The sequence below is a fragment of the Zonotrichia leucophrys genome, chromosome 2 (genome assembly GCF_028769735.1).
Source record: "Zonotrichia leucophrys gambelii isolate GWCS_2022_RI chromosome 2, RI_Zleu_2.0, whole genome shotgun sequence".
Lineage (NCBI taxonomy): Eukaryota > Metazoa > Chordata > Aves > Passeriformes > Passerellidae > Zonotrichia > Zonotrichia leucophrys.
In genome coordinates, this window is record NC_088171.1 from 5,124,187 (window position 1) to 5,143,602 (window position 19,416).

General features: G+C 43.6%; 1 protein-coding gene across 1 annotated transcript in view; it reads right to left on the reverse strand.

The window, feature by feature from the left end:
- Positions 1–1,673, reverse strand: part of PLCD1 (phospholipase C delta 1) — a 56,294-nt gene extending 54,621 nt beyond the window's left edge. The window contains exon 1 of the mRNA XM_064703834.1: positions 1,306–1,673. Within this exon, the coding sequence (XP_064559904.1) occupies positions 1,306–1,339 (34 nt within the window). The 5' untranslated portion in view covers positions 1,340–1,673. The remainder of the gene's footprint in view (positions 1–1,305) is intronic.
- Positions 1,674–19,416: the final 17,743 nt, after the last annotated feature.

Consider the following 19,416-nt stretch of genomic DNA (forward strand, 5'->3'; position numbering starts at 1 on the left):
GAAAATCAGAGTGAAGATTTCATCAGCCTGGGGGAATCTTTTCACATTTCTGCTGCTAACACTAAAATGATTACGTTCATGGGTAATCACTTATTGCTCTATTAGTTTATTTTTGTTTATAGCTTATCTGTAGTAAGAAAGCACCCATTTAATGAAATAAAAGAAATATTGGAGGCTTTTCCCATTTCTTGGGGATCAAAATATTCCATTTCAACCTGTAGCTGTCACAGCACTGAGGTGCTTCTGCTCCTCAGAGTAAGGAAAATATAATAAAGTGGTAAAAAAGTAATACATAAAGTCAGGTGAGGGAATAAGGGGGGATATTTTATTACCCTATCAGACAAACCTCCCAGGCTTGGCAGCAACAGAACCTTCTTAAATCTCACTTGTTGCAAGGGCAGAGAGAACTTATTTTTTTAGAAACACTACTTATTTTGTACTTAATAATAATTTTGTAATAATGTTTTTTAGAAAACATATTTATTTTGTGCTTATTTTGTACTTTTGTACTCAGGGACAGCCCCTGAGCCCAGGTGTTCAACCTGTAGCTGTCACAGCCCTGAGTTGTTTCTGCTCCTCAAAGTAAAATACAATGAAGTGGTAAGAAAGTAATACATAAAGTCAGGTGAGGGAGTAAAGGGGGATATTTTATTACCCTGTCTATCAGACAAGCCTCCCAGGCTTGGCACCAACAGAACCTTCCTAAATCTCACTTGTTGCAAGGGCAGAGAGAACTTCTTTTTTTAGAAACACTACTTATTTTGTACTTAATAATAATTTTGCAATAATATTTTAGATAATAATTTTTTAGAAACACACTTATTTTGTACTTTTGTGCTCGGGGACAGCCCCTGAGCCCAGGTGTTTATCCAGGCTCTGCTGGCTCCACCAGGGTTTATCCAGCAGAGCACCCATCCCGCTCTCAGTTTCCCATAAAGGGGAGGAGATCTGGATCCACTTTTCTGAACTTGCACATGCTTCCCCAGCCAAGACACCACAGATTACCAGAGAAAAATCACAGAATCACAGAACTTCTAGGTTGGAAGAGACCTCTAAGATCATGGAGTCCAACCCATGTTCTAACACCTCAACTAGATCCTGGCACCAAGTGCCACATCCAGTCTTTTTTTAAACACATCGAGGGATGGTGACTCCGCCACCTCTCTCTGCACCAGCGCTGAAATGCCCCATTACATCCAAACGAGAGAATGGGGAAGCGGAGAAGGGAGGAGAAGAGAGGAGGGAAAATAAAGTTTTTGGACAAGATAAGAGAGCTGAATCACAAGAAGACTTGTCCAGACTTACTGTTGCAGGCGAGGAAGGTGCCATTGGATGCCATGGCTGCAGCGGGAGCCGCCAGCAGCAGCAGGAGCAGCAGCGGGGCCGGGACAGCAGCCGTGCCCGGGATCGGGGCCGGGGCAGCAGCCGTGCCCGGGATCAGCGCTGCTGCGGGGCCGGAGCCGCCCGGCTCCCCCCGTTCCTCGCCGCAGCGGTGCCCGCCAGGGGAGGCAGCTCCCTCGGCAGGGGCAGCTCCGTGCCCGTGGCTGGAATCCCGTCCCGGCTGTGCCTGCTCATTTATCGCAGCCGCCGCCGCTGCCTGCCCCGCGCCCCGAGCGCGGCCGAGCGCTCCTGGCTCCTCCCTGCTCAGCTTTGGCGTCTCCGCCGCTGGCCCGGCCTCCTCCTGCCCCTGGAGCTTCCCGGCGATGCTGCTTTTCCTGTGGCTGCCGCATTTTTCTGCTCTGAGTCCGTCCTCGGTGGTCCGCAAATCAAGGAAGGGGTCTTAAGGAGATGCCACAAGTCAGAGTTTAATTATTACCTGTTATTTAGGTAATAATTATTTTCGTAATTCTTTTCACAAGTTAAAAAAAAATACAAACTAACTTAAAAAACCCAGTCAGAACTTGCCAGTGCAGAAATAGAAACTGTAACCACAAACGCTCACAAAGGCATGAGCTTAGGGCAGAAAAAAAAAAGTTGAACTTTGCATTTGAGACAGAGAGACAGAAAAAACTGCACTGTCCTGAGGCTTTTAGTGAGTGGAACTGATTTCTTCTACTCTGTTCCCTCCTCCTGAATTAGCGATCTTTGAATGGTAGAAAGATGGTGATGATGGCAGACAGGGAGAGGAAAAGGAAAGGAAGCAAGTGTGGGAAAATAAAGTTTCCGTCTACTTGAATGTTTTTAGTAATTGGTTTGTTATTGTTTATGTATGTTTCTGGTTATTTAGGTTATCCTGATGCAAACACTTGATGGAGTTATTGGCAGATTCAAAGCCCTCTCTCCTCAGCAGCTCCACTGACAGAAGAGAGAAGCCTCGTCCTGATGGGGACAGATCTAGAAAACATGTGTTGAAAAATACTTTGGGAGAGTTTGTCCCTCCCTGCCAGGAACTGGGCTGCTCCTCTGAGAGACCAGACCTTGCTCTCAGAGAGTTTTACAGCCCACAAATACAAGGCTGCTGCCACCACCCAAGGAAAACAGCCCTAATATAGCAAAACTCCTCATGCCAGGACAAAACTAACAAAGCCAGACAAGTGGAGCAATAAAAGAGCAGAGATTTCACCCCATGACTCCTCCCAAGTCCACTCTTCCACCTCACAGTCACCAGCTTGGCATGGGGAGGGCTCAGCTCCTGCTAGACACTTTCCAAAGGACCCAGGAAGGAACATTCCTGTTTCAAACCCACAGACATTGATTCAGATGGGGCAAACTGGGAGCTGCTGGCAGGCAGGACCAGAAAATTCCTGGCACAGCCCTAAAAGCTTCAAGGTAGAGGGGTTTTGGGAGGACTTCACAGCCTGTCACCCTTCCAGCTGATAGGGAAGAGTTCTGGAGGGAGTGTACAGGAAGGCTGCTGGAGGAGCCAGCCAGACTGGAAACTCCAGTAAGGCTGAGGTGGTGAGGACATGATGGTTTTCACAAGAGAGGAAAAGGAGAGAAGGGCAGTTTGAAAGTGGTGACACAAAATGGCATTGTAGTAACTCCTTCCCTGTTCTCTGTGTCACATCCCATTGTGCCCTCATACTCTTGGCACAAGTCCTCACTTAGAGATGGACTGGTAAGTGTCCCTGTGCCCTCTGTGGCCTTGGGACAGGGTGAGAGAGCTCCATCGCTCCCAGAAATTACATGGACCATCTGTGGTTAGGACCTCTTCACAGAGCATGGGGTACAATGGCACCATCACTGTGCTGTGAACACAGCCATCATCACCTAAGGCTGGACAGGGTTTCACCAGGAAAACACAACTGAGCTTCTCTGCCATCATCCCTTGAGACTTGAAGATCATCCCCTGCATTTACCCTTCATGAGAGCCCACTGTATCTCTACCTGCTTGCCATGTATCTCACCTTCTGCCTTTTCCATGGTCACAGCTGAAGCAGAAGCTGGAACCATAGGATCACTAAGGGTGGAAAAAACCTCCCAAGATCATCAAGTTAACCATTAACCCAATACCACCATGTTCACCACTAAACCATATCCCCAAGTGCCACATCCAAATGGTGCCTGTCAGGAGATCTCACAAAACTTTGCAGTACTTTTCACTTTTTGCGATTCCATTTACTCTCCCTTAATAATTCTGTGCACATCCAGAAGCATCACCACTTAGTCTGCTGGGAACACCTGGGGACATTTCTGCCACCCTAAGCTAAGTCATCATTTCTAAATCCTTGACAAGCTTGAGCTGTGTGTGTGCTCAGAGCAAGCCAGGCAGTAACAGACACTTCTTGCATTCAAGCCAAGCAGTCTTGCACTTCTTGCATTCATCAGCAAGTCCAGCAGTCCCCATCAGAGCACTGATATGCTGCAGCAGACACCCAGAACTGGAGATCCCACAGCACAGGTCTCATCACAGCTTTGTTTCAGAAAGCTGCAGTCCTTTGAGTTGTATTTCTGCATGTGCTTGAATTCCCTTTGCATTGCTGAAAACAATATACATCTACAATAACAATGAAACCAAAGGGATGTGACCTTCTGTGAGCTGCAGAAATCCTGCTAACAAAAAAATATTCTAAGAATATAGAAATTTAAGAATGTCATGTGAATATGCATTTTTTCTTGTCCACACCATCACTACTGTGCTCACAGAGAAACAAAGTCAAGGCTTTTCTAGGCCTGGAGATGGGCTGGGGGTTGGCATTGCCTTCCCAAAAGTACAAGGTCAGAGCTGTGATATTTCACTGAGGGACAAGGCCTAAAGCCAGGACACATCCTGACTATCCCCTTTGCTCTCCAGCCACAGAGGTGAGGCTGGAAGGAGTTAAATGTCAGGCAGGCTGGGTGAGGAGCCTCTGTAACACACCCTCCAACACAGATGTCCATATGCAAAGGTGCCAAGATCATCAGCTGAACTGGAGCCCTGCAAAGTCAAGGAGCTCTCCCATTTCTCTCACTCCTACACTCCTTTTCATTCTCTGTTTTGCACACACAGCCCAGCCCAGGCACCAAAGAGCAGTCACAGAGCTCAGAGGCAAAAATGTTTGCAGGGCTCTATTCCACAGTGAACCACAAATCACAGCAAAACTAAAGCACAGCAGTTTACCTGTCTCCACTCTGAAAGCATGACTCAAGTGTTGACTTAATTGCACACAGTGGAAGGAGCAGCTTTTCATCTCAGAGGAATGCTGCACCACCCCAACACCGAGTGTTTCCAATGGAGAAGATGCCTCCTGGCTCCCTCTGCCCTTCAGAATCTCACACACACCCTCTTCACCCCACTGAAATGTTCCCAACCACCTCTCCAAAGGATAACAGCAAAGGTCTTTGTTTGCTTTGCAGAAAGGACTCAGGATTCCTGCCATGGTTACACAGTGTGAGAAGCATTTGGGGGGTTATATGGCCAGCAGGGAGCTTTGGCAGCCACGTGGGGCTGTTTTTGTCAGCTGGAGAATTAGAAAAACCAGCACAAAAGAAAATGTCATATTAAATAGAGTTCATGTCAATGCAGAAGTGGGACAGGAATTCTCAAACCCTTTACTTATGGTCTGGCTGTTCACTGAAATAGGATTTTTATGTCTTTTCCCAGTCTGTTTACTAGTTTAGATGAGGTGTGCTACTATCCTCAGATCATCAGGTCTCTCTAAATCCTACTCTCATATAAACAGATTAACAGAATCACAGAGTAGTTTGGGTTGGAAGAGACCTTAAAGCTCATCTTGTTCCAACCTCTGGTCATGGGCAGGGACACCTTCCACTAGGCTGAATAAATGAGTCTGTAGTTGATAGACAGCAAAATATCAAATTGTCAATTGCCTTTTACATTTTGGGAACTGCCAGAACTCTCACCAAGGAGCCTGAACACCCCCATGGAGGCAGCTCCAGTGCCCTGGTGACTCACCTGCCACAAAGGCAATCATTACTCTTTGGTTATCAGCGCTGTCTTTCATTAGGTGGACACGGCTCCTGTTGCTAAAACTTCCCATGCAAGACCTGGGATTCCTAGGACTGATCCTGCCACTGAGTCTGCTCCACCCAATATTTACCTGTCTGTAAATTTTCCCAGCACTCCCAGGTTTGCAGCAGCTGCAGGTCTCTCACTTGTAAAGAACACATAGAATTGTGGATAAGAGCAGTCTCGTGGGTCTGCAGGAGCTGGTGGAGATCAGCACCTTTGGAAATCAGCTTCCTTTGGGAGATAAATTGAAAAAAAGCTCATGAATGGGATTCATGACTGTAAGAACAGTGACATTATTTGGTTTATGGACAAGTCACTGGACAGATTAATTCACTGTAGTTTATAAACTAAGCTGGAATGGAATTATCAGCAGTATCATGCAGCTCAGGGAATGGGAAGGGCAGGCAGATGCCTTGTTTATCACCATGCACTGCTGTGCCAAAGTACCTTCAGAGTAAATGATATTGATGTATACATCTGCATTTAAACCATTTATTGCAGCAGTTACTCCCATTTAGGAGAGCTCTACATGGCCACAGGAAAAGGAAGCAACAGATGCTGGGATGTGCAAAGCTAAACCTGCTGCTGGCAGAATCCTGTATGAGCCCCATTAAAATTAATGAGGTATTTCTGCTTGAGCAGAAGATAAATTTGACTTGCTAAGCCAGAAATACACCTACCTGACTTACTGTATCTCAAGTATCTAGAAGGGTTTTCCCTCCACTTAGACTAAGTAATCAAGAGCAGTTCTAACCACCAAATAAAGCAATAAAACTATCAAAGGAGTAATTTATTATTGTATGGTCACAAATAAAGACTTAGTTGCCAGTTCAACGAGTCTCACATTGATTTCAGGCTGAAAAATTATAGGAAAATAGAATTAAAAGCAAGATTATGCATAAGATTTACAAATTAAAGCCCTAGGTTCTTCTGCTTATTCCAAGGAGTTCATTATAACTCTTGGAATTTCAGTAGAAAGGAGACAGTTAAAAATTTTTACATCAGTTTGCCAGTGCTTGGTATTTGGACATCTCACCAATTTTGTCTTCAGACTAATTTCGTGCTGAAAGTTTTATTTCACATTTATTTACCTCATTTCTCCCACTACAGAACAGATTTTATGAGTCTCTGAGAGTAATTGTTATGCATTTCCATGCTTTAACAAATGTAGATTTAAGTAGACCCTCTTATGCTAAATTCCCTGACTTTAAATATTTTGATTCTGGGAGAACGAAAATGTCTTTACCAGAGAGTTGTACAGAAAAGTGCATTTAGTCTAAAACACTTATAGGAAGATTTTTTGGGGGAAGGGGACCCTGGAGACTTTTTTTTAAGCTCTGAAAAGCTCATCTGTGAACAGTGAATGAGAAGCTCAAAGCAAACATGGTGCATTCACTTCATCAGCCTCTCAGTTCAGTGGATCAGTAAACACCACGGATCAGCCCCACAATGCTATCATTTATAACTGTGAGAATGAGCTTGTGAATCTGACCATTAACATGAAGTTATTGTTGCATGAATGAGAAACAATAACCTAATTGGGGAAACTAATGATGTACTAGACTTGCTGCAATGAAAACATGACATGGAGTGATTATCTCTTGTTTGGAAAGAACAGCAGGAGATGGGCCCCAGGGTCCTGCCACTTTTATCCATTAATGGCTGATTCTGGTGTTTGACAGGATGAGAGGAAATGGCCTCAGGTTCCACCAGGGGAAGTTCAGATTAGATATTAGGAAAAAATCCTTCACTTAAAGGGTGCGCAGGCACTGGAGCAGACTCCCTAGGGAAGCTGTGCAATCAGCATTCCTGGAAGTGTTCAAAAGCCATGTGGATGTGCAGCAGGGGGCAGGGACAGGGGTTAGTGGTGGACACAGTGTTGGGCTCAAGGATCTTGGAGGCTTTTCCACCCTTAGTGATTCTTTGATTCTCTGATCCCAGATCACAGCTAAGCACAGACCCCAAGGTTCACAGCCACTGATATCCAGGTCAGCAAACTGATTTCTGACCTTTAAAGATCACAGTCCTTAGGCCAAACATCTGCTGTCAGGAATGCTTGACATGTGTCTCTTCTTTCTTGTACCACAGCCTCTTTCCAGCCCACAGCACTGGGGTACACAGGTTAAGTATAGGGGAGGGTTGATGATTAATGTCATAATGGCTCCTTTTAATATACTTCATCTGTCAGCTTAATTCCCTGCAACTGGGATAATCACAATAATTAGATGCAATTGTTCAGATCATTACCTAATTGCAGCTTTTTTCCCTGTAACCGGTTCATGTGACTATTAAATGTGCAGAAAAGATGGAAAGTCTGAATTACACCTATATTATAGAAAATTCTATGAGATATAAGAATGCCCCACAAGTTTAAACTGCACATGAGGATCTCGTGATTCCAGAGTGTGCAATATGGGTAATCAGGGATGTTACAAGTAATGCACTTTTATTTCTGATTCTAAAGAGTTAAAACTATGCATGACATAAAAACACAGTGACATCAGACTTCCCTTCACCTCCATCTGAATAAGTCATGCAGAATCAGAAAATGTTCTTGAACTCCTAACATCTCCAGAGCAGATGCTTATGCAGAAGGTATGCAAGGAATTCCTATGTCTCTCTGATCCTAATTGTCAGCCAGCATTTTTGGTGTTAATTTATAATCAGCCATGCTCTTTGAACAGCCAAACATGAGATGAAGAGAACGACCCAAATTGAAACTTCATCCAAAAAAAACCCAACAACCCAGACTAGATGGCAATTTATTACTAGATTAATTTTTCAATTAAGATATTTCCTAAATTAATAAAAGGATGGACTTGTAAAATCTCATCAAGTGTTTTCAAAAAGAGTATTCATCACCTCTGATTTAGCTTCTTGTTGGATCTAGTTTCATTTCATAAGATGAAGGTTAGGAGCACAGTTCAATAAACTATCACTGAAGAGAGAGGAGCCTTTGAAAAGAATGAAGCAGACCAAATTAAGATGCTGAAGTATCTCAAAATAGAGTGAATACCCTTCAGAGAGGTGGTGATTTAAGTCTGAGATCACACTCTATATCTTTCTTACAAAGGGAATAATGAACCTTCGCTTTAAGAGCAAAGTAGAACTCAAGTTTATTTATAAAAGTACAACTGCCACTTCCAAAATCACACATTTATACACCTGCTAGAGTGAAATGCAGCCTCATTCCTCTGGCCAGTGGTGTTGTTTGGGTTTTGGAAAAGAAAACACCGAGGGGATATCAGGATATAGAAAGAACCACACAAGTTGCCCACTGAGGAAGTATTTTATTGGCTTTTGGTGCCTCCTCATCAGTTTTGCAAGCCCGGTGCAGCCAAAGCAGAAAGGTTGAATGACTCATTTCCTTCCTGCTCCTGTTGTCAGGCACCTCAACCATTGAAGCCTTCCCACAGACACGTCCCCCCTCTGGCTGGAGGAGCCCTGGTTTGTGCAATGCACACGGACGTGCCTTGGGAACAATTCCCGGAAAGCCACACTCAGAGCTGCCCCATTGCTGGGAGCATTGCTGTGGGATCCCAGCTCTGAGCCCGTGGGCTGCACAACAACCAGAGGATACAACCCTGGAACTGCTCTCTGGGCTTTGCCTTTGAGTTTGTGGCACCTCAGGTACCTCCATAAGCTCCTCAGGGCTTCCCTCATCCACCTAGTCCGAATTATGCTGCTACCTACCCTTGTGCCCACCCACCATGTGATGCTTGAATTGGGAAAACTTCATCCCCCTTGCTGTCTCTGGCCACTTGCTTGGTGGAGCAGAAGGGGAGAATCCCCATCAGACATCTATTTTTATACAGAAACAGCAGAATTTCTGTAGAACTAGTTTCTGTGGTATTTTCTGAGTCCCCCATCATTGGGAGGAATGATGAATCTGACTCCATGTTCTTAGAAGGCTTATATTATATTATATTATATTATATTATATTATATTATATTATATTATATTATATTATATTATATTATATTATTATAATATATAATAATTATATATATTATATTATATTATATTATATTATATTATATTATATTATATTATGGAATACTATACTAAACTATACTAAAGAATAGAGAAAGGATACAGACAGAAGGCTAAAAGATAATAATGAAAACTCATGACTCCTTCCAGAGTCCTGACACAGCCTGACAGTGATTGGTCATTCAGTGAAAATAATTCACATGAAACCAATCAAACAATCACCTGTTTGATAAACAATCTCCAACCACATTCCAAAGCAGCAAAACACAGAGAAGTAAATGAGATAATATTGTTTTCCTTTTTCTCTGAGCTTCTCAGCTTCTCAGGAGAAGAATCCTGGGCAAGGGGATTTTTCAGAAAATATGATGGTGACAGCTGACAGACTCCTGTTTTTTATCAGTGTTGGATCTCCTTTGGATGAAAGGTAAAAAGGGCTGCCTTGCCAAGCATAAGACAACCCAACAAACCAGCTTTGGCTGCTTAATGAACAGTTTCACTTTAAAGTGTTGAAAGCCTGTGGAGTTTCAGCACACCACCATGCCAGGAGGACGTGATGGGACCTGCTCTCACTGGTTGGTGCCTTGTATTCTTCAACCCAAATCAGGATGAAGACCTGATGCATTTCATTCCAAGATGCCAACTGCAGTTTGGGTTAAAAATGAGCTTTTGAAGGGTTTTTCACACTTTCTAATACATCAGGGATAATTCTGTGCTGCTGGGGGGATGCAGGAGTGTGTATTTTTAAGGCCAAAGGCTATCAAAAAAGAATTTGCCCATTCCACTGAATACAAAAAAAAATGGAGGAGCCCCCAAATGCAAAAAATTCTTCTTGTATTAGGTAACTGGCTCTTTCCAGGTCAAAATCAACACTGTAGTGAATTTCAGGTAAAAGTGTACACCTTTAAGGTTATACTTTGATTTTAATCAGTTGCTGACAGTTTTTGGGTGCTCCTGGAGAGGGGAAAAAGTGCTGCTCCTTGAACTTAACAACTGTAAAAACAGTACTTGACTGTGTAAACACTGAAGTCTCCGTGCCATTTCAAGTGCTGCAGGTTATCCCAGCTGGCCACCTGATTTTATTCCTCAAGGCTGCCAGTCCCTACAGACTCTGGATCAATGGATGGATCGTGCCAGACCCTGGTACATGTATCTGTATCTTTGGGATTCTTACATGACATGGGGGCAACTGTAGACAGCACTGTCCCAAGAGCAAAACCTTCCCTTGGGAGACCTTCCCTTACTCAGACCCCTAAGGGAACTCCTGTGTTAGAAATAAGCCCTAAAATTTTAAAATATGATGTAAGTATCTCCTTGAGTAGCCTGCCCAGAGATATGTTATGATACAAACACAATCAGCTTTATAGATGGGTTGTTAGGTGTGGGCAGGGCATAGTGGGGAGAAAATCAGTCATTTTGGGACCTCCACACTGGGGCTGTTCCTTGTCCCAGTGCCTGCAGTGAAGGACAGTTAGATGGCAATAAATGAAGGAAAATGACATATATATACACCTCGTTTCATGATTTCCTGGGCATGGTAAAAGGGTACCACTGATTGTGTCCTGCTATCCTGGGCAGGAAAGAAGATGCTGATTTTCTAGGCAGGTCCCAGTTCCTCTGGCTGGTGAACTCACTGCCTTTGATCTGCTGCAGGGCCCACATGGAAAAGCACATACAAGCCTGGAGGTTTGGCTGAGCCAGCCTTATCTTCCCCTACCAGCAAAAATGAAATAATACACTGGGAAAGCAAGGTGATAACACAGCTGTGCATTTTGCTGATGACAGACTCTGCCTGCCCTCAGGACATCACCACCTCTCACTCTCTCCCATCCCAGTGGGATGGATTTTCTTTCCCTCATACTGAGTTATCTTGACTGCTACAAACACTTTCCAGTGAGATTCCTCCCAATCCACAGGAGCTAAGGCACAGTTTGGAGAAATTAAAAATGAGACCAGGCCTCTTTAGCAAATCCAAATCCCTTCCTTTTCATTCCTGTCACCAATTCCAAGTTGCTACAGCTTCATGCCCCCTCCTTGTCCTCTCCTTGCACTCCAACCCTTTGCAGTAGGTGACATTGTGTTTCCTGGGATGAATTTACTTATGCTTCAACCTACCCTTGCAAGGGCTTTTAGAAATAGCTCTAGCAAGCCATACTCATGTTGTCCAAAAGTGAATAAAAAGCCTCCTTGAGATGATGTTTTGAAATAGAGCAAGATGTTCTTGGTCAGTTGTGCAGCCCTAACTCAGCTGGCCTTCTGGGTCATTCATCTGTGCCCAAGTTCCTGGGGATAAAGGGATAAAAATCCATTTAAACCTACCCTATTCATCACCCTGAAACAACATCACCAGGAAAGATATTGTTTGGAGCTTGGCCTAAATTAGCAGTTTTCTGGGAGCTGAAAATAAGGTAAAATGTAAAAAGCTTTTTTCCAGATGTTCTTAGAGGGATTTGGATTCCTTTTCCTTCTGAGTTAAGTGGCAGTTCCTCATTGCTCTGCACTTTACAGGAGGCAGATTTTGAGTCTTCTCCATCTTCTACTCCAAATATTCAGACCTCACCCCATCCTTTACCAGCTGAGGGCCGTGTTCAGCACATCCTCACATTACAGACAACTGGAGCACAGACAGGCATGCAAGAATGATTTGCATTTTTCCCTCTAACTAATTCACCTGATTCACTCACCCAAGCCAGGAGAGCAGGGGAATATCTGCAAATCAATTGTGTCTGACAGTTTGCTGAGAAAACACTTGCCAGATAAAGGTAAGAAAAAAGAAGTTTAATTCCTTGTGCACAAGATGACAAGACAAGAGGGGAAATCTGGCAAAGCACTGAGGCACTGGGACAGCACAAGACAGGCCCAAGCCATGGTTTTGTGGCAGCCACAGCCTGGATGAATGAGCCCAGACAGGTAAATCACAAGAGGATAAAAAGTAAGTAGCAGGGTGATTTCAGACAGGAGCTCCCAAGGGTGATGAGAAAAGCAGAAGGAACAGACTGCAAAGTTTCTCCTCTTCCAAGGTTTATTTTTGCATTTATAGAAATCCTGGCTGCTGTGTAGAAAGAACTTCCAAAAGAACTGAAACCCAGAAGGGAAGAAAGGACCATATTTCCTACTAAAAAGTGTCAATCATTGGGTTATTCTCAGCAGCATAAATTAGCTCCTGTGGAGTTCTGCCATGGCATGTCATATTGCTTTGAGGACAAAAGAGGTTCATACAAACCTAATCCATGTATATGTGTGTGTGTGTGTGTGTGTGTGTGTGTGTGTGTGTATATGTGCAAACCTGGAATCTGGGAACATACAGATCTCCAGGCATGCCCCTGAAGGGTGGATGAATACTATTAAGTATCAGTTAAACATTTTTCTACAGCAAAATCTTTAAGATCTGGATAGATAAAGGCTGTGATCCACCACACCAGGTGCCAAGAAATTGATTTCTATCAAAACTAGCACTAAGTAGAGCCTCTATGATCACAGGGGAAAATTTTCTGAAGTGTGAAAATGTGAAAATGCTAACCTTATTCTTCAATTTGGGGACAAAATGTGTATCTGTAAGAAGAAGCCAAATTCTGGCTTGTAAATATATTTTCTTGTTAGTTTTCATAGACTATTTACAAATTATTGGTAGAGCCCCATATAGTCATAGGAACACAAAAAATTAAAAACTCTGATTTTAACAAAAGATGTCACTGGGTTAAATTGTTTTGGGTTAGAGGTAATAACTTTTGAGACAAGGAGGTTAGACTCTGTAATCCAATAACCCTCTCTGACCCAGGGATCTGGGAAAGTGTCAGTGGAATGGAAACCCCTTGTTCTGCTCTGCCTGGGAGCAACAGTGTCACACCTGCACTGCATCCTCCAGCTGGACCCTGTGCGGAAGTGAGTGTGAAGGATCCCAGGATCTCTGTGTGAAATGGTTTCATGGAGGATCCCAGGATCTCTGCATGGAGAGGTTTCATGGAAGATCCAGGATCTCTGCACGGAGAGGTTTCATGGAGGATCCAGGATCTCTGTGTGGAGGGGAGTGTGAAGGACCCTAGGATGTCTGTATGGAGAGGTTTCATAGAGGATCCAGGATCTCTGCATGGAGTGGTTTCATGGAGGATCCCAGGATCTCTGCAGGGAGAGGTTTCATGGAGGAGCCAGGATCTCTGCAAGGAGTGGTTTCAGGGAGGATCCCAGGATCTCTGCATGGTCTCATGGATCCCAGGATCTCTGCATGGAGAGGTTTCATGGAGGATCCAGGATCTCTGCATGCAGTAGTTTCATGGAGGATCCCAGGATGTCTGCATGGAGTGGTTTCAGGGAGGATCCAGGATCTCTGTGTGGAGGGGTTTCATGAAGAATCCCAGGATCTCTGCATGGAGTGGTTCCGTGGAGGATTCCAGGATCTCTGTGTGGAGTGATTCATGGAGGATCCCAGGATCTCTGCAAGGAGTGGCTTCAGGGAGGATCCCAGGATCTCTGCATGGAGGGGTTTCATGGAGGATCCAGGATCTCTGTGTGGAGGGGAGTGTGAAGGACCCCAGGATGTCTGTGTGGAGAGGTTTCATAGAGGATCCCAGGATCTCTGCACGGAGAGGTTTCATGGAGGATCCCAGGATCTCTGCATGGAGAGGTTTCATTGAGGATCCAGGATCTCTGCATGGAGTGGTTTCAGGGAGGATCCAGGATCTCTGTGTGGAGAGGTTTCATGGAGGATCCCAGGATCTCTGTGTGGAGGGGTTTCATGAAGAATCCCAGGATCTCTGCATGGAGTGGTTCCGTGGAGGATTCCAGGATCTCTGTGTGGAGTGATTTCATGGAGGATCTCAGGATCTCTGCAAGGAGTGGCTTCAGGGAGGATCCCAGGATCTCTGCATGGAGGGGTTTCATGGAGGATCCAGGATCTCTGTGTGGAGGGGAGTGTGAAGGACCCCAGGATGTCTGTGTGGAGAGGTTTCATAGAGGATCCCAGGATCTCTGCACGGAGAGGTTTCATGGAGGATCCCAGGATCTCTGCATGGAGAGGTTTCATGGAAGATCCAGGATCTCTGCACGGAGAGGTTTCATGGAGGATCCCAGGATCTCTGCATGGTCTCATGGATCCCAGGATCTCTGCAAGGAGTGGTTTCAGAGAGGATCCCAGGATCTCTGCAAGGAGTGATTTCATGGAGGATCTAGGATCTCTGCATGGAGAGGTTTCATGGAGGATCCCAGGATCTCTGCATGGAGAGTTTTCATGCAGGATCCCAGGATCTCTGTGTGGAGGCGTAGCCCGTTTCCAGTTTAATTAGAGTGATGTATCTGCCCAGACACTGCCAAAAAGGGATGACTGGCCCCTTTGTGTATGCATTTTCCACATGCTTCTCCTACTTGCTGGGTGTGTCTGGCTTGTAAATCCCATGTGGCCTGAGTGAAATTACCGCATAAGTATTTCAGCAGAAGCACAGCAATATCCACTGACATTTTTTAGAGAGGGACAGACTTCTAGGTACAGGAAAGAAGTGGAGGAAACACAGAAATGCTTAAAATCAGGAAATGTAAACTGGAAGCAAGTGATATGGTTGGCTTATGAAAGGAAAGAGTGACAAAATAAAGAAAAATATCCAGAGAGAACTTCCAGTAGCAGGTTATTTCAGAATGCCTCTAGGAGAACTGGAAATGACCACAGCACATCCAGCAAGGTCACATCTGTAAGATACAGACTGTCTCCAAACCAGGACATTTGAAGAAAAAAACAACTTTGGCAGGAGAAGAAAGCAGTGAATTGGGAGAAGCCAGCCTTTAGAAACTGACCTCTTTGGAACTTTTCACCTAAAAGTGAAAGGTGATTTCTCCATTCTCCTTATCTGCAAATTTTACTTGGGTTTGAAAGTCATTCTGTAGATGTTGGCTTTAGCCAAGGAAGAAGGAGTGACTTCCAGGGTAACATGCAAAGGAGAACTGCATTCCAGTACTACCTGTTTGGCTGCATCTGCACTAATTACAAGTTAATACATAGTTTTGCCAGTGAAAAGCATTTTACCCAATACACTGGTAAGAGAATATGCCAGATTGCATAGGTGGAAATATTAATGCCTGCTCAGTTGCCTGATCAAAACAAAGATTTAATGCAATGTTTGTTTTTAAAGGCTTTCCTGAAAACATGGAAACCTTAACAGGACCACTGGAGGGCAGCAATGTCAAAGTGAATCATTCATCATTGCGCTGTTAGGAATTACTTCGTGAACCCCCTACAAAAAAAAAAAACCTTGCCAAAAAAATATAAATAATTAGAAATAATTATTTTCTGCTGCCCAGATGCAAGCGTGCAAATCACGGCAATGCCTCCAGAGCAAAAGGCAGCACTGCAGTGTCAGTTCCTTTGATTTTCCACTTCTAAAGAATGCCACCTGAAGCCTGCAGGACTTGTCTTATTGCCAGAAAATGCTAAAAATATCAAAAAAATATGTGGAGCCTTGATGCATTCTGAACCCCAAGAATTTATGTTTTTTTTAAAAAATCAATATACAAGAGAAGGCTATTTTGTAAATCTTTGTGTATATATATGTGTGTGTGTGTGTATAAATTTGAATTATGTTCTCATTTGAGATTGGTACATATTTCTAAATTAATCCATACTGTTGTATTAACACAACATCAATTAACATTGATTTTTATTTTTAAGAGTGTCTTAAATTTTATAATTTCAAAGAAACCTTTCAAAACCAAGTGAGTGGAATTACTATATGAGTGCTCCCTCTCTAAAGAAGTTCATTGACATTAGTGAAGATTTTGGGATCACTAGGAAAATAAATGTAGGAACTTTTCCCCAAGAAAAGTTGAATTAATGCTATTCTTAGTCCAGTGTTTGCACATTTAAGGAATATATGTTCACAATAATTTAAGATAGTTAGACACAGTAGTCCATTGGTTATAAATATAGAAATAATAAGAAATGTACTGACTGACTTACAGATCCAGGACATCACATCTATCTACATTTTTGATAAAAGAGGAGTAAGGTAAATAAAACTGATATATAGCTTGATATTTTTGTAAAAAAATGTAAGATACAGTTCCACTCTGCAATTCTGTTATGTACACATAACATCTTGCTCAGTAACTGAGCTCCCTGTTTGTATTTAAATCACATCCAGCTATTTTATATGCAAAAATGTTCTGTTATTTTCAGTCTTAGAACAAGGAGAAAGAAGGAGCTGGGCTTGTCCTATCATGATGTCATTTGGTACCTGGGTGCCTGAACAAATCACCTCCTGGACTCTGATTTTGTTACATTACAACTGGAATGACTTTTTCTGATCATGTGGCTACCAGAAGAAAGAATGGGTTTGGACAACAGAGGAACTTTGAACAGTCTCCACGGGATAACAAAGAATGTGTGGGGACCACCTGGGGAGTGTGAAAATAAATACAGAAAAGCAATATGATCTTGACAGAACAAAAGTCTGATTCCACTTAAAAAGTGGAATAATCTGTATTTTAGCAAAATTTATGATTCCTTTAAGGACTGTGACAGGCATTTGGGCATATTTTATTTCAAATTAGCTTGTTCCTGGTCCTGTAGGCTGAGCCCATTAGCTGATGGAGCAAATCAGTTGATCCTGGATAGTTCAGTTTCAGATTAATTTCTTCAAAGAAAAATCCCCCTGCACTCCATGCTGCAACAAGCATCAAGGTGGGACCCTTGGGAATGTGCTCAGATCCACACACCCAATCCAAACCTAAAACCCACCATAAAATTCAGCCTTACATGGTACAGAGGGGAAATCCAAGGTGAAACACCTGGTTGAAGTCATTCATAGCAGTTAGAAGTGTGTACATTTACACATATAAATATTTATACCTGTATATTTATTCCTATACATGTAGGATAAAGTTGTTGTTTGGGTTGTTTTGGGTTTTTTTTTCCATTCCCTACATGCATGAGTCTCTCTTCAGCCTTTGGAACTGTGATATTTTATAATGATTATATAGATAGATATAGATGCAAATTGTTCTTAATGTTCATCATATTTTTATGAAAATGCGTGTCTGTGATAGATATGTGAATTAAACAGTTTTACAATAGGAACTGTGGCATTTATTTTTTAAGTTTATCTGAGTAAATGATCATGGCATAAAAATGGAAATCCAAGGAAAAATATCCCATTGCCATATGGGAAACAATTGTGCATTGCTCTGGAGCAGTGGTTTACACCCCTCCTTCTGATCCTGCAGTTGGCTTCTGGGCAGATGGATCTCACCTTCACTTCCAGATTTTATAGACTGTAGTTACAAAAACAAAATCCAGCTTCTAAGCTGAGATGATGTCCTTGGCAAGTTACTGAAAGACAGTAAAGATGAAAGTACAGAAAGTTTTTTCCACAGTCAGTTTTCATGTGCTTCTATATACTGTTTTAAACAAAAACATCTGCTTTACTGTCACCATTTTAAAGGCTGGGAAAGAATTCTTTTTCAAAATGCTGGATTTTACTAATGTTCCAGTTAGCAAACAGATGTTAAAATCAACTGTAATAGCACATGATGAGAAAAGTTGGACTTCTAATATGGAAACGTGTTAAAATGTGCATGCAGTGAGTTTTAAAGGCGAGAACCTACAAGCCTGCACAAAAACAAGATTGTTTGAGAGCACAAGCTCGAACAAGAAGCAGCTGAGGGAGGTGGGAAAGGGGCTCAGCCTGGAGAAAAGGAGGTTCAGGGGGGACCTTCTGGTTCTGCACAACAGGAGGGGACAGCCAGGGGGGTCAGGCTCTGCTCCCAGGGAATGAGGGCAGGACCAGAGGAAATGGTCTTGAGTTGCACCAGGGAAGGTTTAGGTTGAATATTAGGGAAAATATCTCTGCCAAAGGGTTTATCAAGCATTGGAATAGGCTGCTCAAGCCAGTGGGGGAGTCACCACCCCTTTGAAGACTTCAAAACTCACTTCAAAAAGTGTGTGGATGTGGCACTTGGTGACAAGCTTTAGTGGTGATCTCAGCAGTGATGGAGTAATGGTAGGAGTCAATGACCTTAGAGATCTTTTCACCCTTAGTGATTCTGTGATTCTATGAAAGCTGTGAACCTTTTCTATTAACCTGGTCCTATCCTTGTCAGACATCTGTGATTTCTCTGCCTTAATCTTTGGAACAGGATATTGCAGATTTGCCAAGCTTTCTCTTGGGCAAGCTTTCCTTTTTCACAAGGAAATTAAAACCACAGCAGTGCCTCTGGCTTTAATTTGGTGTTTTATTCCAAATGCAGACTTTGGTGACTGAGGACCTAACGATTGTGAAAGCCCTTGTGCCTATATACCTAAAAAAACCCAAGATGAATTTCAACCACCCCCGTGGTTGCCGTGGGGTTTACACCCACAGCTTTTGGCTTATCTGGTGGTGGAAAAACACCTGTTGGTAAAATCCAATTATTTTTGCCATAGTTATTTTCAGGGTGTAACATAGCCCAACTTCACCAATAGAGCCAAATGACTCCGTTAGTGAGAAGCTCGGAGGGCACAGTTAGGTTCCTTCACTCTGAGCAAAAAGAGTGGAGGAGGGGGAGGAAAAAAGAAAGAATAAAAAGGCAGCAGGACAAGGAGAGAATCTACACCGGGATGGTTTCTATGGAAAATATCAGCAAATTCAGCGGAGCCTGTTGTTAGCAACCAATGTATACAGCCGGGCCGCCGCAGGCAGAGCGGGGCGATGCATGGGCTGGGGTTGATGATGAATGTTCCATGTCCCAGCCCGGTTCCAGCCGCAGGGATGAGCCCAACCTCCCCGTCCCATGTGTGGGCAATGAGGGCAGGATTCAGCCTCTTCCCTCAGCTCCCACCCGCGACCTGCGCAGCGGCGGAGGGGCGAACAATCCCCGCCATGGCCAAATTCCCTTCGCAGGTTTCAAGCCAGTATTTTATTTAAGTCACGAGGCTACTGGTCCTTAAAAGATCACAAGTACATAGCAAGGAAGAGAGGGGACTACGAGCCCCTCAGAGCCTCGGGGTGCCACACTCAGCCCCCCGAGCACCGGCGGGGCTGTGAGGGGCGATGGCGCCGCGAAGGGGGGGCAC